General features: G+C 43.0%; 1 protein-coding gene across 6 annotated transcripts in view; it reads right to left on the bottom strand.

Annotated features, from left to right (window-relative positions):
- Positions 1-26,708, bottom strand: part of KCNT2 (potassium sodium-activated channel subfamily T member 2) — a 321,535-nt gene that overhangs the window by 156,832 nt on the left and 137,995 nt on the right. For all 6 annotated transcript variants that reach the window (XM_075936723.1, XM_075936724.1, XM_075936727.1 and 3 more), the window contains exons 10-11: positions 5,552-5,732; positions 4,776-4,940 (exon numbers count right to left, since the gene is read on the bottom strand). In XM_075936723.1, the coding sequence (XP_075792838.1) occupies positions 4,776-4,940; positions 5,552-5,732 (346 nt within the window). The remainder of the gene's footprint in view (positions 1-4,775; positions 4,941-5,551; positions 5,733-26,708) is intronic.

Below are 26,708 nucleotides of genomic sequence, written 5' to 3'. Positions count from 1 at the left end.
AGGGACCTTGCGCCTGGGCCTTGCCCACCATGGAGCAGCAGCTGGGTGTCATGCAGGGGTCCTGGCCCGTTCCCCACACGCCGACCTCACCTTGCAGAAGGGGGCTGGGTTTCACCCACCGTGTCCCCAGGGACAACTGACCACTGCTCTTGTTTCACCACAGCTGCAACACCTGGGACTGCAAGGTGCACCACCCTGTCTGCAACAGCTACCTGCACCCAGGCCAGCAGACTCACCAGGAACCTGGAGGACTACCAGTGGTAGCACCTGTGGCTACTGGAGCAGCAGCTCCGCATCCAGGAGCACTGGGTCCAGGAGGACCTGTGGCTGCGGCAGCGGAGCCTGGAGGTGCCAGAGGAGCAGAGCCATGCCCTCAGAGGTGACATCCAGACCCTGGTGGACAGGTTCCTGCCTCCTCCTGCTCCAACCCCTGTGGCCGCCCCAGCTCTCGCTCCCTCTCCCGCTTCCTCTGCACCCCCTGTCTCACCCTCCACACCCACTCCCCCCCCAACATCCCCGCACCCACAGCTAGCAGGACCCCCAAACCTGAGCTTTCCCTTCCCTTCCTCCCCTTCCACTCCCTTCCAGCTACCTCCTCCCAGGTTTTCCCCTCCCCTTTCCCACCCTCATTCCTCCCTCCCCCACCCCAGTTACGTACAATAAAGAGAGATTTTTGTTGTCTAAACAGGTGTGTTTATTTGACATTAGGAAGGGAGGTTAGGGAGGGGAAAGGGGAAGGAGGAGAGGGTGGAAGAAAGCCCCAGTGGGGCATGCAGGGAGAGTTCAGTCCTCCTCCTCCACCTGAAAGCTCTCCCGCAGGGCTTCCCAGATCCAAACAACCCCCCACTGGGCTTCCCAGATGGCAGAGGTGCAGGGCTGCATGTACTGACAAGCCATGCACTCACCCTCAGCCATCCAGGCTGGCAGGAAAGCCTCCCCCTTCCGCTCACTTAAATTGTGCAGCACACAACATGCTGCCACCACGGGAGGGAAATTGTGCTCGGTGAGGTTGAGACGGGTGAGAAGGCATTGAAATTGGGCTTTCAGGCGTCCGAGGGCCCCCTCGACCACAATGCGGGCCCTGGTGAGCCTGGCATTGAAGGCCTGCCGGGAGGGGTTGAGGTGCCCCATGTACGGCTTCATCAGCCAGTGGGGTAGGCCACATCCCCCACCAGGCACACAGGCATGTCCATGTCCCCAACCATGATGTGGCGGTCAGGGAAGAGGCTCCCAGCCTGCAGCCTCTGGCACACGGAGGAGTTCCGGAACACTGTGGCGTCGTGTGCCTTGCCGGACCAGCCCACATTAATGTCCGTGAACTGGCCCCGGTGGTCAGACACGGTCTGCAGGAGGATGGAGAAGTACCCCTTGTGGTTGATGTACTGGGAGGCCTGGTGTTCCAGGGCATGGATGGGGATATGCGTCCCGTCGATGGCCCCCCCACAGTTGGGGAAGCCGAGGGTGCCGAACTCCCAGATGACTGCATCCGGGTTGGCGAGGCAGACCACCCTGCGGAGCAGCACCTGGTTGATGGCCTTAACCACCTGCAGAGACACACAGCAAACCACGAATCACTGGGGCGCCCGGGTGGCTGAGAGTGTTCGTTCCCTGGCACTGCCTCGCGCCCCACTCCCGGAAGCAACCTCCGCGGGTGGTGTGTAGTACGGCCAGGACAGACTGAACCCTCCGGTGCGGGGCACTTTCGCCTCCTCCCCCCCTCATTTTCCCGGGAGTGGTCCATCACCTCCTTGCAGACCCTCTTTCCCCCCAGCCCAGTGGGTGCCATACCTGCATGAGCACTGCTATGACGGTGCATCTCCACACGCCGAACTGGTTCCCGACGGATCAGTAGCTGTCCGACGTGGAGAGCTTCCACAGGGCGATGGCCACACGCTTCTGGTGGGGGATGGCGAGCCTCATGCAAGTGTCCCGTTGCCGCAGAGCAGGGGCGAGCCACTCGCAGAGCTCCAGGAAGGTGTCCTTCTTCATCCTCAAGTTCTGGGTCTACTGTTGGTCTCCCCGGCGTTCCAGGACGATGCGGTCCCATCAGTCACTGCTGCTGTCCAGGCGCCAAATGCGGCGGGGCACCGTGGCATTCGGGCGCTGCTGCCGGTCTCCACGACCCCTGGGAGGCCAGGGGGAGAGGCAGGAGGCTGACGTGCACCAGATGGTGCCAGGCTGCTTCCAGCCATTGCTGGCAGGCTTGCAGCAGCAAGTCCAAAAACTGGAGCAGCATTCCCAGGGTGAGCTCTGGCTCCATGGTGCCAACAGCAGCGTAGTCCCCAATGGGAAGCACCAACACAGGCAGACGGAGAGAAAAACACTTTGCTGTCCCTCGGCGACATAGGCAAGCAAGCAGAAAAGCTGAGAACCGGCTGTCCAGGAGGGTCCCTTTAAGCACGAGCCTCAGATAGCCTCAGACAGCAGCCACACAAAGCAACTACTGACCTGATGCCCTGCTGGAACAGGTTTCAGCTTCCCTTAAATGTGACTCAGTGTCCAATCAGTGTGGACTTAGCAAAACGCTAATTCCAATTAGTTTTTGGGTCTAGATGTGCTAATTTGAATTAGCTTAGTTCGAATTAACTAATTTGAATTAAGTTAGTTCGAATTAGTGCTGTAGTATAAACGTACCCTAACAGAGAATCAAATGATATGTATGCCCCAAATTGAAAAAAAGCAAAGGAACTAATGAATGCCATTATGGCTAAAGAACACAGAAAAAGAGATAAAGACCAAAAAATACATCATTTAAAAACTGGAAGCTAAATTGTACTAAGGAAAATAGAAAGGGGCATGTACACCGTCAAAAAATTCCCTGGGGTCACTAGAGGCTCGAGGTGGCGAAGGAGCACTCAAACAAGACCAAAACATTGCAGAGAAGCTAAGTGAATTCTTCGCCTTGGTCCTTGATACCAGGTCCGGATGGCATGCACCCAAGAATTCTAAGGGAATTTGTCTATAAAATTTGCAGAACTATTGACTGTGGCATGTACTTGATCATTTAAATTAACCTCTGTACCCAATGACTGGTGGCTAGATAATGTGAAGCCAATTTTTAAAAAAGGCTCCTGAGGCAATCTTTTCAATGACATGCATAATTCCAGTATGCAGGCAAATGGATTAAAACTATAGTAAATAACAGAATTATCGACACATAGACTAACACAATTTCTTGGAGAAAAGTGAACTCAGCTTTTGTAAAGGCAAATTGGGCTTCCCCTATTTTATTAGAAACCTTTGAAGGGTCAACAAGTATGTGGACAAGGGTGATCCACTAAATATAGTGAGTGCACTTTGATTTTTAGAAAGCCTTTGACAGTGTCCCTCAACAAAGGCTCTTAAGCAAAGTAAGCTGTCATGGGATAAGAGGGAAGGTCCTCTCATGGATCAGTAACTGATTAAAAGATAAGAAACAAAGGTTAGAAATAATGGTCAGTTTTCATAGCAGAAAGAGGTAAACAGCAAGATCCCCCAAGGGTCTGTATGGGGATCGGTACTGTTCAACATACACATAAATGATCTTGAAAAAGGAATAAACTGTGAGGTGGCAACGTTTGCAGATACAAAATTATTCAGAATAGTTGAGCCCAGTGCTGAGTGTGAAGAGTTAAAAAGGGATCTCACAAAACCGGGTGAGTGGGCCAGAAAATGGCACATGAATTTCCATGTTCACTGCAAACTAACGTGCATTGGAAAATATAATGCCAACTATGCATCAAGACAATTTGGTCTTAACTGTTACCACTCACAAAAGTGATTTCAGAATAATTATGGATAGTTTTCTAAAACATTTGCTCAGTGTTTAGCAGCAGTCAAAAATAAAAAAAGCTATCAATGTTAGGAAGTATTAGGAAAGAGAGAGAAAATGACAGTAAATATCATAATGCCACTAAGTAAATCTGGTGCGCCCACACCTTGAATACTGTGCTGTTCTGGTTGTCCCACCTAAAAGGTTACATTCTATTTTGCCCATTAATTAATTATGCACAGTGCCATATGTGCTTTAGCAAAATGTAATAATGTATTTTAAGTACATAGAAGTAGTTCATGCCTAAAGCTCCCAAACAATATTTTGTTAACAATTAGTCATAATGGAACCAAAATTCCAATGCCTTTTATCCAGAAATGATTGTGAAGATTTCAAGAGACTGACTTCTGGTGGTGTGAGAAATCTCAATACTTTCGAGCATACATAGGGCTTTTCTACAGAGGTAACAAACTTTTGCACAGCCAGTTAGACTATATGAAAAAGACATTTCTTTGTATTTCCCAATTTTCTTATGCTGAAGACCTCTTGTGAGTAATGTTGACTTTTAGGCTATGCCCACTGCACTTATGGCCAGTTCTGTCTTAACTGCAGTAATCGCATCTCTTAAGTTTGAAAACTCTCATTGACTTCAGTGAATGAGGCCCCAGAATTTCAGAAAAAAACATGAAATAACCACTTCTCTGGTTTTTAATATAGTATTAAATTAATAAAAAGAATTGTAATAATTATTTAGCTGTAAGGTAATTGGTAAAACTCTGTGTAATTAGATTCTGTGTGTGGCACAAGCGTATTCTATCTGATTAATCCAGTTTAGATCAACTGGAAATGATTGCACCCAATATTTGACCTGAGCTATCTCTTGCAAATATACTTCCTTCCTTCAGTCAGTCATTCTTTAATTTAGATACACCAATTAGAGAGCAATTCTGAAAACGTCTGCAGAGGGCCAATGTCTACCTGAAGTTTTTTATTATTATTTTACTCTTTTATATAGTAAATATACCTGCAGTCTGGGATGAGCGTAGAACTCATTTAAGAAATCCATAAGCAAATCAATCTTCAGGGAGCTGACACACAGTACCACATGTTTCTCTGTCTGAGCTCTGTGTCGACTATAGTTACCCCCAGACTTCTGTCTCTCCATCCACAAATAAGCCAGCTGTTCAAACTGTAATATATTGTCAAATGTGAATGAAATATATATAAACAGCTATGCAATATAAACATCTTTATCAGTATGAGTTAATTATATTTTATGCTCTAAAAGGAAATGGAGACTTTCTGTGTGAGTCACAAATCAAATCTGGTTTGTCCAAATAGCTTTAACCTAGTTGTAAAAGAGAGGTTGAGGTGTTAGTCTGAAGCAGAAAAAACAAAGGGAAAATGCTAGGAACAGCTAAGCGTTTGTAGAAAGTTTTGGCTGCGGATTAGTGTTGGTGCGGTTATTTAAGTTAACAAAATAGGTAAATCCCATCCTGAAATTAAATTTGGACAACACAGTGTCTGTATGTTCTTTGGTATAAGATGGGAGTCAGCTGGTTATACATGGATTTGAAAACTTGTATTAGCTGTTCTCATTTTAGCATATATACCACATATATTATACAAACAAGGAGACAAATAAAAAAGCTCCAACTTTTTTTCATAAAATGAAGCATACAAGATGGTACATTCTTTTGATATTAGATATACTAAGGACAGCTATAATATATATTTAAAGTTAATATAGTCTTTTCCCCAAAATGTCCCCAATTTTTCTAAACGGGAAACAGAGTTTACCTGTATGGGTAACACCACAAGGGCAACACAGATCATAATAACAACCAGCAGTTTTGAAGGCCAGATTTTGGGTGTAACATCCCCAAAGCCCACAGTGGAAAATGTCACTATGCAGAAATAAAGGGAGTCAAAGAGAGTCAACTTGTTTCCTGCTCTCTCCAGATGCTGAATTCCGCAAATACTAAGTAAAAAAAAAAAAGAATACATAAAGAAATGAAAAATAAAACCAGTACCTGGAATAAATCCAAAATTCTATTGTTTTCTTAATAGCAAGGAGAAATATTTTCTGCAAATGCATGTATTATTTAGCAAAGAAGTGAAAATGTTCAGGTTCAAAGCAAAACTATGTATTTAAAACTGCATTTAAATGTTGTTTATTCATAACAAAGTTCTAACTGTCATCTTGGTATAAGAATAAAATGACAGTGCCAATAGAGTTAAGTTTTGATTGGTGGTTGGCAGCTAAAATTAAGATAATATTACCGATAACAGGATATACAGATAATTATTTCTTCCAATACCAGACCAAAATAAATAGTATAGAGATGCACTATTATCTTCAGAGTTTTTTAAAACCAGTGGTGCATTGGGGTTGAGGGGTAGGTAAGCTGGTGGTGGCTGAGGATTTGAGATGCACCCACCCTCAGCAGCCTCCACCAGCTTCTCAAGGGAGGGAGCTGGCACCATGGGCAGGATAAGGGGGATGAGAATTGGAGCTGGTACCACTGGAAGGTAGGAAGGATAAGGAAGCCTTATGAAAGCAGAGCCAGTGGAGCCAGTCCTCGAGTGGCACAATGGCTAAGGCACCTGCCTCAGGGGCCCAGGATTGAAGGCTTGAGTCCTGCCCAACCTAGGGTCAGCCACTACTGACTACACTAGGTGTGGAGCTGGTACCATTGGAACATAGGAAGGATAAGGGGGCCCTTGAAACTGGAGAGGTGAGGCAGCTTTTCCAGTGGTGAAATGGATAATGCACCTGATCCCTGGATTGAGGATTTGTAGACCTATCCACCCTGGGGTCAGCCACCACCAGCTTTAAGAGGAATGGGAGCTGGCTACACTGGAAGTTCAGAGGGATAAGAGGGGTGAGGATTTGGGGGGGCAGCTCCAAGGCAGAGGGCAGGAGCAACATGACAGTGGATGGAGGGGCAACTGAAGTACCAGTGCTTGATAGCTTCCTGGCCAAGCCAGTCAGGATCCCCTGTCAGAGGCTCCAAGATCTACTGGTAGATCCCGATTGACTGGTTGGTGACCACTGGCCTAACAATATATCATGCTAATTTAATGCTAGGTGGAGAAGACCTGGTCTATTTTCAGTAGAAATGGACTGAAAAGCATGGGATGTTGGTCAATTTGAAGGCTGCCCCCTGACTCTCTTGTGGGCAACTGGCATACTTCAGATTTCAGTGCTGACTATACCCCCATGTCAAAGGCTGTGGTGGCAATTGTCAAATCTGTGCTGGGGCTCAGATCATCCCTCAGTAAAACAGACATGGCTCCTCCCAATTACATGGCATTTCTGAGATTAAGGACATCTCTGGAGCTTCCATTTAGATCTGTGTTCTCGTCCCCTCTCTTGCACTGTGCTAGCATTGAGATCGCATTGAGATCTGTAATGCCTCCCCACAGTGCCATCATTCTGTTCAAATATATTTTCTGTTTGATAATTCAAACAGTGTTTCAAACTTATCACCTTGTCTTTTAATCTTCCTCTTCCTCCATTCTTTTTTTCTCTTACTCTCTGACATCATTTCCTTCTGTCCCCGCTAATTTTTCCCTTCCCAATTTTCCAAACCCTTTTTCTTACTCCATTCTATTTAATTTGTTCCTGCCCTCATGGATTGTCCCTCCCTCCTCAAGGACGGAATTAAAATGCTGGTGTTTTGGCAGGTATGTCGTCTAATCCTATCTTGAATCCTAGTACTAAGCTTTGGATTCAATTGCATTGTGGCAATGAGATCTGCAGTTTAATTGTGTGTTGTGTTTCAAAAGTAACAGTTTACAATTTGTTGTCTTTCAATTTAATGCAGTGTCCCCATGCTCTACTATTAGAACAAATGAATGGGATCACATACCTCACATTTATGAAATATATTACAAATACAAAATATAAAGCCAGATTCTACTATGTTGACTCATGCGGACTGGTGCCTTATGCTGAGCAGGCCAACTCAACTCAATAGGACTGAATGAGGGTAGATAAGAATGGCAGAACCTGGTCCTCAAGATTTTTCTTTTCAGTTTATTTTCATATAGATTTGGATGCCTTTAAAATGTTCCACTGCTTTGAAAGACTGGCTGGTCTTACAATGTGCTTCCCAAATCCAAAAATAGGGATTATTTGTGACCCAAACAAAATCCTTCACAACAGTGCAGCAACTGCATCTGCATGCAGCTCTTTAACTGCACCTACTGTACGTAGAATCTCTGAACTTGCATTTAGTGACCCCATTACCCTTGGGGCCTGGTGACAGTCTTTCTGTTTTAAAGATAATTTCTAAATAATTCCATTTTTCTCAATTGTAATTCTACTGTATATTAAATATGATTCCTTGGCATATGGTATCTGGCCATTAAGAACTCCCAGGTGAAAACTCTTCAATCATCAGGAAGATCCTGTGTTTATAACAGAATTAGGAGTTCTTCTTCTGGTCTCCAGAAATAATTTACTAGTGGGCAGTAGCATTTCCATAACATATGGATGAGATCCCCAGTTTCCTCTTCACTGTTCTAGCATTTGTAGTTTTCACACATCCCCAAATGTTCAGAAGATTTTTTTTTTTTTGGCTTGGCTTGGCTAAGTTTCAGCCTTCAGTCATTGCATGAATTAGTATTCCTACAGACTTCCTTCCAGATTGTTTCACTGAGATGGTACTTCAGAAATTTTCTTTCACATTCTCATTAGTTTGTTTCTTTTTAGTTTTAGTTACAGAAAAAAAATGTTGAAGCAGTACTTTTGTGTTTGTCATAGGTCCTGAAAAGTTAATGAAGGGATTTTTGAAAGTGCCATCCCAGTGAACATGAATAGTTAAATTCCCTACGTTAGATCAATTATAAATTATAGTTAAATTCCCTACCATAGACTTTCTTTTTGGTTTCTTTTGGTCAAGTTCTCTTTTTAGTGTTTAAATAAAACATTCATGAAATCCATTCATGGAAATATGGGCTATTATAATATTAAAATTATGTTCCCTTAATTTGCCTATGTCTTGGTATCCAAAGTGTGATGATTTCAAGCTTTGTCCTTTTAGTACTGGCCCCTCGGGTGCTTTGTTGTTGTAAATTAATGAAGTTCACTAGGTGCTGAGATCCTTGGGCATTTTTAAGCCTGATAGTGGGGCTTGACCCTGGTCTCAGAGAGTGAAGCAACAAAAGGGATGCGTGATTAACACATACAGAACTAGTGGTCCAATCTGTACCATGGAGAGGTATGTTAGAGCTATAGCTTCCAGGCTGGAATGAATGTTGTTGATAGGTTGTGTTACATCCCCGCTGTGAAAAGTTGTATATTCCATTCTGGTTCTAAAAGAGTTAACTGTAATGGGAGAGGCAAATTAACCTCCCTAGTGACACCTGGAGGCTATACTGGGCCAGTTAATGATGAGGCCTTGCTGAGGAGGATCTAGGTGGAGATTATAAAGCCAGGAAGCCTGAGCAGAAGGAGACAGTAAGGAGAAAGGGAATAGGGTTACCAGGTAGACCCGCCCAAAATAGCGGACACACTTGATTGTGGGGAGGGGAGGGAGGGGCTGACCAGGAGGAAGAGGAGCGGGAGGCGGGGCTGGCGAGGGGGGAGGTCGGGTGCCACAGGGCTGGCCACGAGGAAGGGGAGCCAAAGGAAGGGGGGTGGGAAGCAGAGCTGGTGGGGAGGGGTGTGCAGCCACTGGCTGCAGATGGAGTCCAAAGGGTCGCGTCCCCGGCAGGCACTCCCTCTAGTTGCTAGTAGAAGTTGGGCGGGGGGAGTGGCTGGGAGCCGCTCCCCTGGCCCGGCTTCTGCACACAACCAGAGGCTCCCAACTGGGAGGCGGGGCTGCGATTGGCGCTGGGAGCCTCTGGTTGTGTGCAGAAGCCGGGCGGAGGGAGTGGCTGGGAGTTCCAGCCACTGCCCCCACCCCAGCCCACCCAGCTTTTGCATGGACCACAGCGCCAATCGTAGTCCCGCCTCCCAGTCGCTCCCCTGCCTCCGCCAGGCTTCCATCCGGAAATTCAGAAAATTGCACATGTCTGGTATTTTCTGAATTTTTCTACCAGACAGAGGGCACAAATACCGGACTCTCCAGTAGAAAACCGGACACCTGGCAACCTTAAGAAGGAACTCTGATTGCCCACTTTTGGCACTACCATGTGGAGTGATCAAAGAGGGTATACAGGGAAAGGCTAGCCCTTGCACCCTTTCCCAAGTAGAAAAGTTGTCAGGAGGCTAGAAGAGACAAAGAGAACCAGTTGGGGTAGAGCAAACTCTAATTACGAACCTTGATAAAAGAGCAGGTTGGGACTTTTAGAGACAGAGCCCAGGAGATGTAAAGGGGAGAGTGGAGCAGGAGAACATCAGAGGCATGAAAGTTAAGCCTAAGGAGGGCAGAAAGTGGCTTTTTTCTACTTTTGGTTTGGAATTTTGTTGGGGATTTCAAGATGTCATGCTGGCAGACTACATGTAAGAGAACTCCAGGATGACAGCAGAAAGGTGTTCAACAGAACCGACTCTAGTTGCTAGTGACAGGGGTCCTGAGCTATAATCCAGTTTAATTTCTATTGAAATCAACAACATAAAACCATTTCAACAGTGGAGCTTTTAATTAGAACACAAAGACAACAGGCTCAATAAAAGAGATCTATATCAAAGAGAAAAGAATGCAGACACATGAAGAACAGAACAAAGTACAATTTAAACATCTATCATTTCAGCCCAACGGGAAAAGTTAAAAGCAATGACAGCTGTAATCTCTAAAGATTAGGAAAGATTGGTCATGTTTAGATACCATTTGAACTGTGGAGAGTTCAATGTTACCATTTACTGGAACTTTTATCTATTTTCTGGAAACTGCTTGTGCTTATTTTTGGTGCCAAACCTGTGTCAATCTTTTAAAAGTACACATTTTGAAAGTAAATTGAAACCTGATTTTAAAAAGATGAACTTGGGAAACTTTCTAAAAACACAAAAGAACAAAATATAAAAGTGCTGTTATCTAAAAATAAGAACTAATTTTCCAGATTATAGAAGAAGAAAAGGGAACAAGTTGTTTCTATCTCATGACTTTAGTAAATGTCTCAATGTATATGGAGATGGAGGGAGATGGAAAAAGGAAGGCTGAGAAGATTAGTTTGGGTAAGGCTTCATCAACCTATACTCAGATAACACACTGCTTTGAGACATCTATCATGGCTCTAATTTTGAACAAGCCTTCTAATTTTGAACAAGCCTTCACCCCAGTGCAGTGGATGTGTACAGCAGTATAACAAGTCCTACACTATTTGCTCTCTTTGTAGCTATCACTGGGAGACTGGCCAGGAAAAAGGAGTATGAGACCCAGATATCCTTGACTGCCATTCAAAGATGCTATAAATTGCATTAGCCCAAAGGATGTTGTAATTTATATCCCAGGATGGTCGTTGTATACAGATGATCCAGTAGCAGAGTGCTAAAGTGACTTACAGCCATTTTTATATGCATGCTTTTTCCGGAATTATGCCATGAACATCATAGTCAAAGAATTGGGGCAAATATTTCTAAAACTGGGCCCTATATTTTGAGCTCACTAGCCTAATTTGGAACTGGAGTCCTATTGCAACAGTGCGTTGTTCATGTCATTGTTCCATACGTTGTATACAGGAATAGAGTACATAAATATCGGCTGAAAAATAAAAAGCAAAATGTACCAGATGCCCATCTAAGTTATGCATTATACCTACTAAAAGAGATTTTGTAGTTGGTAAAACATCTTCCTGAAGAACTGTTAATTTACCTAGGCAAAGATGCTTAAAAAAGCTCAGTGGAATATTGAAAGACTAGCTTAGTTTTTGTCTCAGACTTCCAGTAGTTTGAGACCATCCTTGAAATAGTAATTAATAACTGCTAAGGAAAAAACAATCCCCAAGAAGAAATCAGATTTCAACCATACTGTTGCTAAAGCGTCGGTGAAAAAACTAATGACAGCATAGACCATTTATATTAGAGTTTCCAGACATTCTACTCATATTATCATTAATAAATTATTTTTACCATGCCTCTGAATGCATGGCCCTTTGCAGACAAATCATTCAGGAGACCCTGAATGATTTACAATCTAAATAATACAGCAAAGCATTACCTTAAATAATATAAGAATGGGGAAGGCAATAGTGGGGGTCAAAGGTTATAAGAGGTGGTCAAACAATGAAAAATTGCAAATAATTCAGCAAAAATATAAAGTTTCATCACAAATTATCTGTAACAAATAATTCAGCTAGTTCTGACTACGTCAGTAAAAGACTTATGCTTATTGCTCCCATGAATCTTGCTAGTAGCAATGGCACCCGTATGCTGCATTGCAGAGCCATGATAAATATATTATAGCTCTTGCACACCTCACCTTCCCTCTGCTCACTAATCTTTCTCCCCTGAGACTTATTTTAACATGCCAAATGGGTATCTGGATGTGGGCAAGCTCAAGAGGTCCCCAGGCAGTGACACAGAACCCCCTTCTGCTGTATGTTGTGTGTGTTACACCGATCACCAGTTCCAAATGCTTAGAAAGGAAACCTTTAACATGAAACAGCTAACCAAACCATGGCGCTATGAAGATATTTGATCACATTCTGAAGTATTATTTTAGAAGTATATAAAATACAATACAGTCTTAGCTAACTTGACGATAAACCTGACGCTGTTGCTTAAAAGAACCACAAAGTCTTGAATGCTTAAAGTTAGGCATCTGTATGTTGGCTTTTGGTTTGTGATTCCCAGCTTTTTTACCTCTGTAAGAAAAATGTATATGGATACTCTTATTTATTTAAAAAAAGTGTAGTCGTTGGCTAGACTGCAATTTTGCACAAAAAACTGTCTAGTGTGTATGGGCTGGCTGCAATTCCTGTTGAAATAGATGGAAGCTTTTTAACTGACTTCACTAAAAGGAGGTTCTGACCCCGAGTACTTGGTGATTGGGCTTAGAAAGGTATTGGGTCAAAATGGGTCCAGAGTGTGCCAAGCCACCTCCCCCTCCCAGCGAGCCCTTAGCACTGCCCAGATCACTGCCCAGTAGTAGCATCAGTGGCTGGGAGCCCTAGCCCCTTTTGAATCGTTAGGCTCTAGGGTAACTGCACCTTTACCCCTAACCCTCTCTTGGTGGGCCTGCTCCACAGTCCCTTAGTGCAGGACATGCCAGGATGGAAATCTAAAGAACTACGTCTTACAGTGGACTGAAACTTTATAGCCAAGTCCTTAGGCACCACAGTGATAGAAATACCTAAGAGGGAATAATTCTGCAGCCTGCATTAATCAAAATATCCCATTGAAACAAATGGGAATTTTTCCATGAGCAAAGGTTTCACAGATTAGATTTCCAAAGATCACTGCCATTAGGCCAAGTTAATAATTTAACTGCCTAACAAGACCATTTGTCATGTTTGCATGATTGATTTTAATGTTCCAATGAAAACTACATGTATACAGGATATTGCTTTCTTTCTTTACAGGAATGCTAACAGAGCACCCACAGGTTATGGAAAACATTATGGTGCATTTTCATGGATCTAATAGCATTTAATATGCATATGAACTGCAATAGATGTTTGGCTAACATTCACCTGGGGCTCAAAGCTGTAGCAGAACCTGGTAGTGACATCTCAGGGAGTGGGAATGAGGGACTCAAGGAATATTTTTTTCTGCATAGTGTGTGTAACCTCCAGATTTAACCAAAAATAAAAGTTTGAAAGAGTTCTATTCTGAAACTCCTCTGCAATCATTCCCAAGGGGAAACATGAGCTTTTAACTTAGCCCATTCACCTGCCCCACTAATTAAATAAGAAACGATTATGCCTTAAACCATGGAGATGCCCACTCCAGAAAGCATGACAAGAGCAATGGCAGAACAGCCAGTGCACCTCGCTTGACCAGTGGAGCAGATCTGCTCTGTTGGCCAGAAAATATTATGCTGGTGGTAGGCTGTGGAACCCTGGCATTCAGAGGGCTTTTGGGTACGTAGTGTGCATAGAGATAAGGCTCATTTCTCTCTCCGTAAATCCTCATGCTGAGCCCATTGCTGTAGTATGTGAGCACTTCGGTAGTATCTAGACTTACCCTTCCCCTGGCACTTCCATGCAGGGACCGATACTAGCTTGCCTTACATTTTAAATAGTAATAGAGACATAGCCGTGTTAGTCTGATCTTGCAAAAACAAAAGGAAAAACTATGTAGCACTTTAAAAACTAACAAGACGGTTTAATAGGTGATGAGCTTTCGTGGGCCCAACCGACTTCCTCAGATCATATTCTGGAAGAGAATTGGCATGGCCATATATACGAAAGGAATACAATAAAAAAAGTGAACACATTTTTAAACTGACAAATCAGATTTAGTACAGAAGGTGGGGTGAGAAATAGCTATTCCCTCCCTCTGTCTCCCTCACCCCACCTTTTGTACTAAATCTGATTTGTCAGTTTAAAAATGTGTTCACTTTTTTCCTTGTATTCCTTTCGTATATATGGCCATGCCAATTCTCTTCCAGAATATGATCTGAGGAAGTCGGTCGGGTCCACGAAAGCTCATCACCTATTAAACCATCTTGTTAGTTTTTAAAGTGCTACATAGTTTTTCCTTTTGTTTTTACATTTTAAATGACACACTAGGAATCTCTCCGCATAATATTTAAAGAATCAGTTTAAATCTTGACCCATTAAATCTTTAAAAGCACCTGGATAAATGACACTCAGGTTATCCTTGTTGTAAGCAGGGCTTAGAAGGGTATTGGGAGGGGGAGGGGGTATGCGGAGAAAGGATAGCAAAGGGGGCAGTTACCTCATGGAGTAGCAACGTACAAGGCCTCAAGGCTCCAGGCCCTTTTAATCACTGCTGGAATCCCACATAGTGCAGTTCAGGTGGTGCTGAGGGCTGGCTGCCCATAACCCCAACCTTTCTATCTGAGGTTCCATCCCTTCTGGGAGGCCTGGAGCCCTAGTCTGTGAACCCCTGGGGGTCCAGAGATAAGAACATAAGAACGGCCGTACTTAGATTATGTCTAAGATATCCAAAATGGTCCACGCCTCCATTTGAAATGTTTAGGGGTCTGAAAATAAAAAGGTTTGAAAACAACTGTTCTCGAGTAATAACACATCAATGTAGACATCTTTTCATGCTACAAATGTACTGGTTTAGTTACTTTATGGCATATTGCAGTCAGCTTTTGTTGGTCTTGTAAGATTTTCCTAATTTTTGAAGAAAACTGGCAAAACTGCACTGGATAAAAGTTAATTATGTAATGGCTATTTTGTGTGTTTTTTCTACATACTCCAATTTCAGTATGAACATTTTCAGACAGCTTTGTTTAATAGCTAATGGTTATAACAGATGAACTTCAAAGAACAAGTTCTAATAGTAAATCATGTGACTTCCAGCAATTGCAGAGCTCACTGTTAAACAGAGTGGCCATGATCATCCTGAATAAATATTTGCTGAAATTGACTGACCCTTCCTGATTATGCCGTGACTACCTCTTAGAAAACAGAAATAAAGCCATGATAAAACAAACTCTGGTCATGGCACTGCACATGTACCTTGAGATAAATTCTGCCCTCAGGTATATCTAAACAAACAAATCTGTACACATATTAGTGAATAAGAAATAGCAATCAAGAACTATTTATATTTTCACTAAATGTATGGCTTTGTATGTACAGTGACCCCTAACTGGCAATTCTGAAGTGTTTAGACTCTGATCTTGCAAATTCCACTAATGGTTACTGTGTGCATTGAGAGCCACACAGATTTACAGATTTACTTATAATTACATGACAATTCAGTGGCAATTCAGGAATTAGAAATACGTCTCTTGTACTTTAACCACTAAACCATACTTTCAGTGTACAGAGTGACTAAAATAGGTTACATGCATGTCCTTTCTGAGAAAACAGTTAAGTATAATCTAACTTCCACAGTAAAAAAAACATGTATCCTAATTATACTATCCTGAATGCTGTTAAAAGTTCAAAGGTAAGCTTCAAATTCAGTACTTAATTCAATACTCAGACTTCCAGGGCTCAGACTCGGGGGCTTTGAAATTGTGATGTAGATGTTTGGGCTCAGACTGTAGCCTGAGCTCTGGGACTTTCTTTTCCAAACAGTCTACAATACCGATTGTCATAATTAAAATTTCAGAGATGACACTGAATTGACATTAATGGAGCAGACCACACTGCTCAGAGCTATTGACTATTCCTGATCACTTTCCTCTTTTCCAAGTGCTTCAAAATGGATTCCTTGAGGATTCCCTCCATGATTTCTTTTGTGGACTGTGGGGCTGACTGGTCTGTAGTTCCCTGGATTGTCCTCCTTCACTTTTTTTAAAGATTTGCCTTTTTCCAATTGTCCAGGACCTCCGCGGATCTCCATGAGTTTTCAAAGACAATGGTCAAAGGTTTTGCAATGACATCTGCCTACCTGATTACACCCCTGCTAGTGTCTTATCCATCATGCTGTTGGGTACTCTAGGAGTATTTCTCAAGCATGCCTATTGAAGGTATTCCATGTTGTATACATAATTCAATATTTATTGGGCAAGAGAAGCTTACTCTATAGTCCAGTGGTAAAGGCACTCACCCGGCATATGAAAGTACACATTTTTGCTCCAAATCAGGCTGAGCAGGGTTTGAAAATTGGTTTCCTACATTGCAGGTAAGTGTACCTAGTTGGTAGGCTATCATGGACATGCCTTTTGGGAAGAAGGTGCTGTCCTTTCTTAGGTGCCTAATTCCTGGAGAGGGCTTATGGCTATGAATCCTAAGAAGAGATAAATATCTCCCTCCACAGTTAGGTCCCTAATTATTACCTTGCCCTTTCTCATCAGCATGTCCTCTCGTCAGCACTGGTTGATTGAGGCAGCTCTCTGTTCAGCTTGTTGGCTTTCTGGAATCCCTTTCTCAGGGTATGTCTACACTAGCCCCATAGTTCGAACTAGGGTGGCTAATGTAGGCATTCAAAATTGCAAATCAAGCCCGAAATTTAAATATCCCACGCTTGATTTGCATTTTTCCGGCCGGTTGCCATTTTTGAAATTTACAAGTCCGGACTAACTGCACGCGTCTACATGTGGCAGGGATCCAGTAGTTCGAAATAAAGCCCTAGTTTGAACTACCTGTTATTCCTCCTGGAATGAGGTTTAACAGGTAGTTTGATTTAACAGTTAGTCCAGACTTGTAAATTTCAAAAATGGCAACCGGCCGGGAAGATGCAAATCAAGCACGGGATATTTAAATCCCGGGCTTGATTTGCAATTTTGAATGCCTACATTAGCCACCCTAGTTCAAACTAGGGGGCTAGTATAGACATACCCTTAGGGACTAAGAAATCCCTATGCTCTAAGGAATCTGGAAACTTAACTCAGGCTAAAGATTTCACTGGGTGTTGTGGATCTAGACACAGTTGCTTTTCCTTCTTTTTTCTTCAGGTACTTTTCCAGCTTACATATGGATCTGGCTTGGTAACATTATGACCCATTTAAGGAGGGCAAAGTTGGTTTAGTCCCTTTTTGCACAAGAGCTCTCTACAAAATTTTCTTCTTGGGAGAAAATTAGCTTTTCCTTTGCACTAACTTTCAGATGTGATCTCTCTACTCTTTAACATCTATAGAACACTCATCGTTGTAGTGCCTATGATATTGGTCTCATGAAATTGAGGCAGAATGGTTGATGGGTAATCACAGAGTAGTGTTTTAGTTTTGAATAATTTGCAGGGAGGCTGTATGTGGTAATCTGAAGATTATGCTCATGTTGTCACTTATTAATGCTTTTGGGGCACTGTACAAAATGCGAAAAAATGTTATTTAATATGCCAGACTAAAGGATTGACAAATTGCCAAGAATACACACTTGCCTAGCAGGCAAGAAATGAAAAAGGGAAACAAGAATGAAAAGCACAGATGGTAACTTACCAACCAACATTTGGAATTGCCAATTAAAATGAGAATTGAATTGAGCAAACTCATCTCTTGTATTGTCCCACTGCTCTAGACTGGGAAGGGCACTCAGCTGCAAAATCCATTAATAGTTTTTCCCATTATGAAATCCTCTTTGTACTTTCAGCTTTAGCCAGACTATTTGAGTTCACCACCTAAATGCACAAAGGTGCATTGTAATCTGTTTCTGACATTTCTATGTAGTGCTCTACAAACCTCCGTGATCATAAGAAGTACTTGATCTAAAAGTATATCCTGGTCTGAATGAAGAATGAAATAGTGAGTTTTCTCTGTTTGTGTCTGCAACTTCCCTTGTGTAGCCCAACCCTGTATTTATTTTGCATTCTGCAATGTTGCCTTTGTGAACCCAAAATGCTTTGTGTACTTTAGGATTTGGTCATTGTGTGCTGGAGCAGTTTTAATTATAAATTCTGTGTACTTGTATTTTTAATTACTCTTATCAGTGTGCACAGCTATAGGACAGGTGCTTTCAATGAAACATAAACACTAATAAAAAATGAATGTTTAAATCCATACAAACCAACTTACTTGCAATTTATCAGAGCAATGCATTGTGGAATGTTTAGAGTGATTCAGGAAAATCAGTTCACACACATCAAGGAAGAAAGATATTTTAAAGACATATATTTCTCTGCTGTATTTATCCTACTCCCACCTCCACCCTTCAAAAGCTTATAATTTCAGGGCAGAAAACTGTGTTTATCTTAGTTCAACTTTAAAGTAGAACATTAGCAAACCAAGGAAACTGCTTTGGGATGATGGTGAGGGAGCAAAGGGATTAAGCATACTTAATAAAGTCCAAGTGCCATTGCAAAATGTGTCATCACTAGTCTTCCAAATGTATTTGATTTGTCTATTTGAAATTTATTTTTAAACTCTTTTACATACAATATATATAGAGCCTGGCCCAGGGTTATACATTCTTTCAATAATAAAAACAGTATTACTAGGCTGGTTTTGATTACAGATAAAGTATTAAGAGGCCCAAGGCTTATAGAAAATTATATCTGTAGTTAAAAAAATGCTAAAGTAAAATTGAGCCACTAATCTTTTAAAGAAATCCTTCTTATTGCATTATCCATCCAGATCTAGTTAACAAAAAAAATCTAAGGGAGGGGAATGTTATTTTGACTTTCCCTACACAATAATTCACATTTACTTTCTTGTTTTCACTGCATAATCATGAGCTTGCAAAATATAGGACTTTATCTAATTTGTTGATATAAACAAAATGCACACTACAAAGCAAACTAATTAAAAGCTATCATTCTGTGCCTTTTGCTTTGGCACAAATAAACAATCAGGGTATGTCTACACTGCCACCCTAGTTCGAACTAGGGTGGCTAATGTAGGCATTCAAAGTTGCAAATGAAGCCCGGGATTTAAATATCCCGGGCTTCATTTGCATCTTGCCGAGCGCCTCCATTTTTAAATCCCCGTTGGTGCAGACTCCGTGCCCGCGGCTACACGCGGCACAGAGTAGGTAGTTCGAATTAGGATCTCTAATTCGAACTACCGGTACACCTCGTTTGCATTATTTTTATGAATGGATGGCTTACATATAAATGTCTCAAGAGCATGGAAGGTTAACTGAACAGAATCAATTAAAATACTTAGAAAATATTACGGAGCAAGAGTTTTGTATAGTATGGCAAAGTCAAGCAGAACAAGAAAATGTATTCAATTATAGGATATTGTAATGGAATTAATAACTTTAAGTATTCATACCCCTTATATAATGTCCTAACCCTTTAGTAATGTCTTGGTGATCATACTGCTTTGCATAGAGGCTGCAAAATGTAATTAGACATGGTATTCTGTGCCCAGAGGAACTGCTAATTTGATTTCATGCCTGTTATTAAGTCTTTGCTGTGAAAAATCAACCCACAGCTTGCACTTAGGTATTTACTGAATGAATACCAATTAGTTTCATTTTCTCAATTGCTTTGACTCAGTCATTTGCATTGTTTTATGTATGTGTACGCAGGCCCATTGATAGCAACTCTGGACCCCAGAGCCAAGCAGTCAATGGGTCCCACACATGCACAAGCCATGTTTGCGTGGACCCGGTCCTCCAAAATGGCAAGTGAGTTGTCAGCTGCACTGCTGGGCATGGCCAGAGTGTCTCCATGCCCTCCTGGTAGCATTGCTAATTATCTAAATGCCCTGCTCCCTGCCCCAACCCTTCCTTGAAGTCACACCCCGTCCTGTGCCTTCTCTGAGGCTCCCCGCTCACTCCATCCTCACCTATCTTCTCCACGCAACACACCAAACTGCTTTGCAAAGGTCCATTGCTAATGCTGTTTGGAAAGGGATAGTTTGGTAATAAGAGAATGTACAGACAGGAAGGTTGAAGTGCGGTCTGGTGTAGTGACCAAGTGTGTACTTTTAGGTGACTACCTCTCTCCATCACTGTCTCTCCCCCACCTCTCTCACTTTCAGCAAGGTAAGTCAAGGGGATGGGATGAGGGAGAGGGTATGGCGTGCAGGCTCTGAGAGGGAGTTTGGGTGGTCTCTGGTCTAGGGCAGAGGGTTGGGGTGTGTGGGGGGGTCAGAGACTTGGGGCTTACCTTGGTTGGCTCCTGAAAGCGATTGTCACACCCCTCTGGCAGTGACTCCTAGGAAGGAAGACGGGGGTCACCTTGCACCACTGCCTACAGGCACCACCCCTGCAGTTCCCATTGGCCACAACTCCTAACCAATGGTAACTGCAGAGTCTGTGCTTAGGGCACAGGCAATACATGGAGACCCCCTCTCACCCCAGAAGCTGCTGGGATGGTGCCAGATGCTTCTGGGAGCAGCACAAAGTGATGGTGGAGTCCAGACTCTTGCTGTGCTGTCAGCGGCAACAGCCAAGGGCACCTGGGCCCTTTTAAATCATCTGGGCCACTATGCAGTCACCCCTTTTGTTCCCCTACCCCCTTTGGTGGGCTTGCATGTATGTAAAATTGTGCACATGCATGGTACAAACGTACAGCAGAGCAAAATGTGAAATATTTTAGGCTCTGATTCTACAAGGTTCTTAAGTATACGCCTTTCTTTAAGCATATATATAATTTCCATTGAGTCCTATAATCACAGTGTTGTTCACCATTCTTGAGCGTCATTTCCTGTACATTTAATCTCTTTATTTAAGGAGATTGCTTTCAGGGAGTGGGGGGTGGCACATCACAAATTTTTTGGCATGTGGTTGTGGGCTAGATCCAGGCCCCCCAGAGAGGGGGGGCTCAGGCAGAAGGATTGGAGCTTGGGGGCTAGAGATAGAGACAGAGAATGTGTGAGTGTGAAAGACACATTGTGTGTGAGAGACAGACTTTGTGACACAGACTGAGTGTGTGTGGCAGCATGGATGTGACAGTAACTGTGTGTGTGGCATGGAGACAATGTGGCACAGACTGGGGATGTGTGACAGTGGCACAGAGAGTGTGTGTGTGCTAGCTGCTGCTGGGTAAGTTTCTGAGAGTAGCCATGTGCTGGCTCTTTAAGGGAAATTTGTCCTCTCTTGTCTCCCCCTCACCTGATCTGCACTCTCTGAGTCACTTATTATCCATGTTTCGGATTGGAGCAGCTCCACTGACTGTGTGTCTCTCTCTCCCCAACCCCTGCTCTACAGAGATGAGGTACGGAGTCTGGGGAACACCCTGACTTCAGCTCTCCCCTCTGCTTTCCTTCTTCCCTCTTCCCCCTTCCCCATTGCACAGCTAGCAGGAGAATCCTGGGAGCAACTCCATTGCCAGACAGAGCAAGATGGGGGAGGCAAAAAAAAAAAAAAAATGAGTACTTCAGCTGTTCCCTGATCATCTGTCACTAGATTAGCTCCCTCAGCCAGTAAGGACCCCACACCCTCTCTGATCATCCTCTTATTGCTAACATGCCCGTAGAAACCTTTCTTGTTCCCCTTCACATCCCTTGCTAGCTGCAATTCCAATTGTGTTTTGGCCTTCCTGATTACATCTGACCAAGTTTCCACTTATAAGCTTCCTTTTTGTGTTTAAGCTCACAAAGTATTTCACTGCTAAGCCAAGCTGGTTGGTACCACATTTGCTTTTCTTACTGAGCATAGAGATGCTTTGTTCTTGTGCCTTCAAAAAGGCTTCTTTAAAACACAGCCAGCTCTCCTGAACTCTGTTCCCCTTCCTGTTAGCATCCCAGGGGATCCTGCTCATCAGCTCCCTGAAGGAGTCAAAGTCTGCTTTTCTGAAGTTCAGGGTGTGTATTTTGAAGACTTTGACTCCTTTCTTCCTTTCATCAGGACCCTGAAATCTACCATCTCATGATTACTGCTGTCCAGGTTGCCACCTACATCTACTTCCCCTATGAATTCCTCCCTGTTTGTGAGCAGAAGATCAAGCTGAACATGGCCCCTGGTTGTTTCCTTCAGCACTTGAACCCAATATTGTCCCCAATATTTTACAAAAACTTCCTGGGTTGTCTGTGTATTGCTGTGTTGGTCTCCCAACAGATGTCAGGATAACTGAAGTTCCCCATGAGAACCAGGGCCTATGATCTGGAAGCTTCTCTTGGTTGTCCAAAGAAAGCCTCATCTACCTCATTCACCTGATCTGGGGGTCTATAGTAGACACCAACCACAATATCGCCTTTGTTGCTCCCACCTCTAAGCTTAATTTTTCTCCCTCTGTATACTAGAGCTCTAAACAACCATGCTGCTCTCTTACATACAGTGCAACTCCTTTTCTCCTCCACCTATCCTTCCTTTCCATGACAGTGCTCCAGTCATATGAGTCATCTCACCAAGTCTCTGTTATTTCAATCAAATCTCAGGCTATGTCTAGACTGCAAGCCTCTTTCAAAAGAGAGCATCTAGACTGCATGCGGAACTTTCGAAAAAGCAAGCCGCTTTTTTGAAAGAAAGCAGCGAGTCTGGATGCTCTCTTTCTAAAAAGCCCTGTTTGCTTTCAAGAACGCCTTTTTTCGAAAGAGCATTTTCGAAAAAAGGCGTTCTTCCTCGTGGAATTAGGTTTACCGCCATCGAAAGAAAAGCCACGCAGCTGCAGTCTAGATGCAGGTGAAGTTTTTTCGAAAAAAGGCTACTTTTTTCAAAAAAAACCCTGAGTCTGGACACAGCCATAGTGCTTTGACTGTGCCAGGACTTTTAATTCTTCCTGCTTGTTTTCCAGGCTTCTTGCATTTATGTACAGATACCTTTGATATCTAGTTGATCGCCCTATCTTCTCCATACGAATCAGAAGTCTTCATCGGTTGCACCTTCCTCCTTGTGTTTCTTCCTGGTATCCCACTTCCCCACTCATTTCAGGACTTAGGTCACTATCCCCCGATGAACCTAGCTTTAAAGTCCTCCTAACTAGCCTGCCTGTGAAGATTCTCTTCCCTCTCTTTATTAGGTGGATACCTATCAATCTTCCTATCAATCCTTGTGCCCAGAACAGCATCCCATGGTTGAAGAAACCAAAGCCTTCTCTCTGACACCACCTGCACAACCACACATTTACTTCCATGATTCCACAATTCTTACTTGGACCACTTCCTGAAACAGGGAGGATGGACGAGAACACCAATTGCACCTCAAACTCCTTGATCCTTCTTCCCAGAGCTACATAATCTGCAGACACCTGCTCAGGGTCATTCTTGGCAGTATCATTGGTTCCTTCCCAGAGAAGTGGAAAGGGGTAGCAGACTGTAGGTTTGATCAGTCTTGGAAGACTCTCGGTCACATTGTTGATTCTGGCTCCCGGTAAGCAGCCCACTTTCCAGATCCCTGATCTCGATGGCAAATGGATGACTCTGTCCTTAGGAGGGAGACCCCAACCACTACCACCTGTCTTCTTCTCTTGGGGGTGATGGTTGTGGAACCCTCATCCCTTGGACTATGCATCCCGTGCCTTCCAGTTGATGGGGTCTCCTTCTGATCCTTTCCCTCAGAGGTCTCTGCCAAAGCATTCTCCATCGTAGTGACTGTGCAAAGAGTCTGAAAGCAGTTATTTACCCCTATCAGGATTGGGGATACCTAAGTTGTCTTTCTTCTCCTGAAGGTCACATGCTGCCAATTTTCTTCCCCATTCTGTACTGCCCTCACTGGTTCTTCAGCCTCTTGTGTCTGCAGTATCAAATGCTGCCTTCTTTGCAGAAAGTCTTCCTCTTTTCTTTTGGAATGTAGGGGTGATACTTTGGCCTCTAGTCCTTTAATCCTCTCTTCCAATATGGAGACCAGTTTGCACTTAGTACAAATGAAACCCCTTCTATCTTCCAGGAGTAAGACAAACATAGCACGTGCTGTGCAAGTCACAACTGCTGACCTTTCACTATGAATCATTCTACATTGCTACAGGGGAACTTGACTATTCAACTTTTCTAAGGCGTATTTGTTAATGGAACTTTGTCATGTAATAGCATCAGCATTTTTATTTATTTACTTTTATCCAGCAGAGGATGTGTCAGTGAAGATGGCAGCCTGTGGCCAGGAGAACACTGTGATTTTCCTTTTCCATCAGGCCATATTTAAAATATATATAGAGAGATATACTAAGCTGGCACACAGTGAATGCCTCATTTTGATTCATATCAGAGTGATCTGGGCTTTGTCGTGATGTTGCAGCATTTCAAAGAAACCAGATGGAAGGGTTAAAGGGACTGAAACTTTGAAATGTTTGCACAAATCCGACAGGATGCCTGAAAATATCACACTGTTTGCTGTTTTTAATATCTGTCTGAATAGCCCCATATATGGAGATGATATATATCCCAGGTAGGTGTCTGTATACAAATAACAGTAACAGCATTGAAGAACATATGCTCATCACTTTATTCTGTAATATATAATGGGCTAAACCATGAAGTCCACATTTACAAATTAAGCAAGAGTAAAGTCTACATTTTGAAGTTAAGAATCAGTTCCTCTCTGTGATGGGGCTTACATCCATCACTTGCTAAATGAGAGGTTAAATGTCGGTTAATGAACCTATAATTAACTGCTCTGTGTTGTGAGGGGGAGAGTTAAGAAAGGGTCATAAAGCACCTGGGACTTTTAGGAAGCTGAGGGAATTCAAGTAGGGGTGAAATGGAAATGGAGGTGGGTTTCATCTGCAGAGAAAGTCCTTTCAGAGAGTTGGCCTGCCCAAAAGGGTCAGAAAAGCAGAGGTGCTGGGTCTAGAGCTTTTTCTGGATCCCTTGGTCTGAAGTAGCTTCCATCATTTACGTGATTTACGATTTGGTTTAATGTCCCCTGGCACTCCCACTATGAACATGGTTCCAGCACCCCTGCAGAAGAATGGGAAGGTCTAGAACAAAAGCAGAGGTCTGAGAATCAAAGGGAACCTATGTTAAATACAAACTGGGAAAACAGTGCAAGGGGGTTTGGTGGTACAAGGCAAAGTAACCCAGGGAAACAGCAGCATGTCTTAGAAACAGACCTAGCTGCTTAATAAAGGGTCCCTGGAGCAGAATCCAAGTAGTGAGTAGGTTTGGTTTCTGTACCAGATTCACAGTGGGGCTGAAGACTGACTCTGCTGCTCCCCTCCTCTGTGGATGGACCAATGGGGTTCAGGAGTCTTTTTTCTGTTGACACACATTGTGAATTTTCAGGTTGGACCGTCTTGCTATTCCAGAGGAGGATTGAACATCAAGTGACTTGGGTATAGGGCTGAGCCACATAAGACCTAATCAGAGGCAGATGATTGCGGGAAATACAAGGTTCCTTGCAGTCTAACATTCTACAAGGTGCTTTGGATTGTGAGTAGATTACACTATGTGCTGTGAGTAAAGACTTTTTGTTGGCAAAATCCCTATGTTATGCTGCACGTAGACTGTCAATTTGTTTTGAATCCTTCAGTGAAATATAGTTGTGATGTCTGCATGCTCATAGCTTTTGAGTCAAAGGCGAGTTATGACTTTGCGTCAGAAATTGAGTAATGAGTTTTCGATAGTAAATCAGCATTGGAATTAGTCATTCCCTCTTAAACATATCACTCTGTGTCTAAAATGTTATCTTCAGAGAGAGCATCTGATAAAGTTCTATTTGTTGCCAAATCATAAGATACAGAGTGATGTTCAAAACAAAGTAGAACTCTGCTGTTAAATTGTCCTGTTCTGTCTTTTCTGGCAAACCAAAAAATTAAACCAAAGATCTTTTACTCATCTTATGGTACAATATTTTTCTGTATCCAGACTTCTGTGGTAGTCCAGATCTATTTTTGTTCCCACATCTTATCTCTCAGAATGTACTCCTGCCTGAGCTCCATCAATCTAATTTTTTTTTCTGTATTTGAGTATTGTATTTTCCTCTTCCCCCATCCCTATCTCTCTGGCATTTCTTTCCTTCACTGTTTGATGAACTACCAATGATAGCTGTTCAGATTGATTTCTATATGGCCACTCATGGATTTGTTTGCTTATGGCTGTATATTTCAAGCATGCTACACAAATGAGAATTGGTTACAATTTTTTTCCTTGGGGAACACTGATTGGTCTGAGCTGCCAGAACAGCCCACTGTCTCCACATCACCTGGCAGTGAAGCAGTTCTTGTGCTTGTTTGTGGGAAAAAATTGTCTTTCCCACAGCACATTCAAAATGTCACCTCTGTCCACTATAGTGCACTCTGGACAGACTTTCATTTCAAAGGTTCCCAAAGCTCTCAGCAGCTACACAAGCTGCCATGGGTATTGCTATCATTTGATCTCTCACTGAAATTCATCCACACCCTGGAAGAAGGGCATCACCAACTTTACATACAAGGTTACACTACATAGAAGGTGATGAAGGGGAAGAGTAGCCAAGTTTCTTGACCAAGTTTCTTCTTCTTTTACATCACCTATCATTTCCTTTTGCTATTTGTACTTGGTTTTTAAACTCGAGTGCAACTGGTAATCAATAAAATGTGTGTGTATGATACTAGCTGATAGCAGGAATTACAGAAGCCAATGTCCCAGATTTGGTTTCTAAATGCCCAAATGGAAGAGGCTTTCAAGCAAGGAAAGCTTCTAGGATGAATTCTTTCAGACTTGACTAGAAATTCTTA

The sequence above is a fragment of the Pelodiscus sinensis genome, chromosome 9, assembly GCF_049634645.1.
Source record: "Pelodiscus sinensis isolate JC-2024 chromosome 9, ASM4963464v1, whole genome shotgun sequence".
Classification (NCBI taxonomy): domain Eukaryota; kingdom Metazoa; phylum Chordata; order Testudines; family Trionychidae; genus Pelodiscus; species Pelodiscus sinensis.
This window is presented reverse-complemented; position numbering and strand designations above follow the sequence as displayed.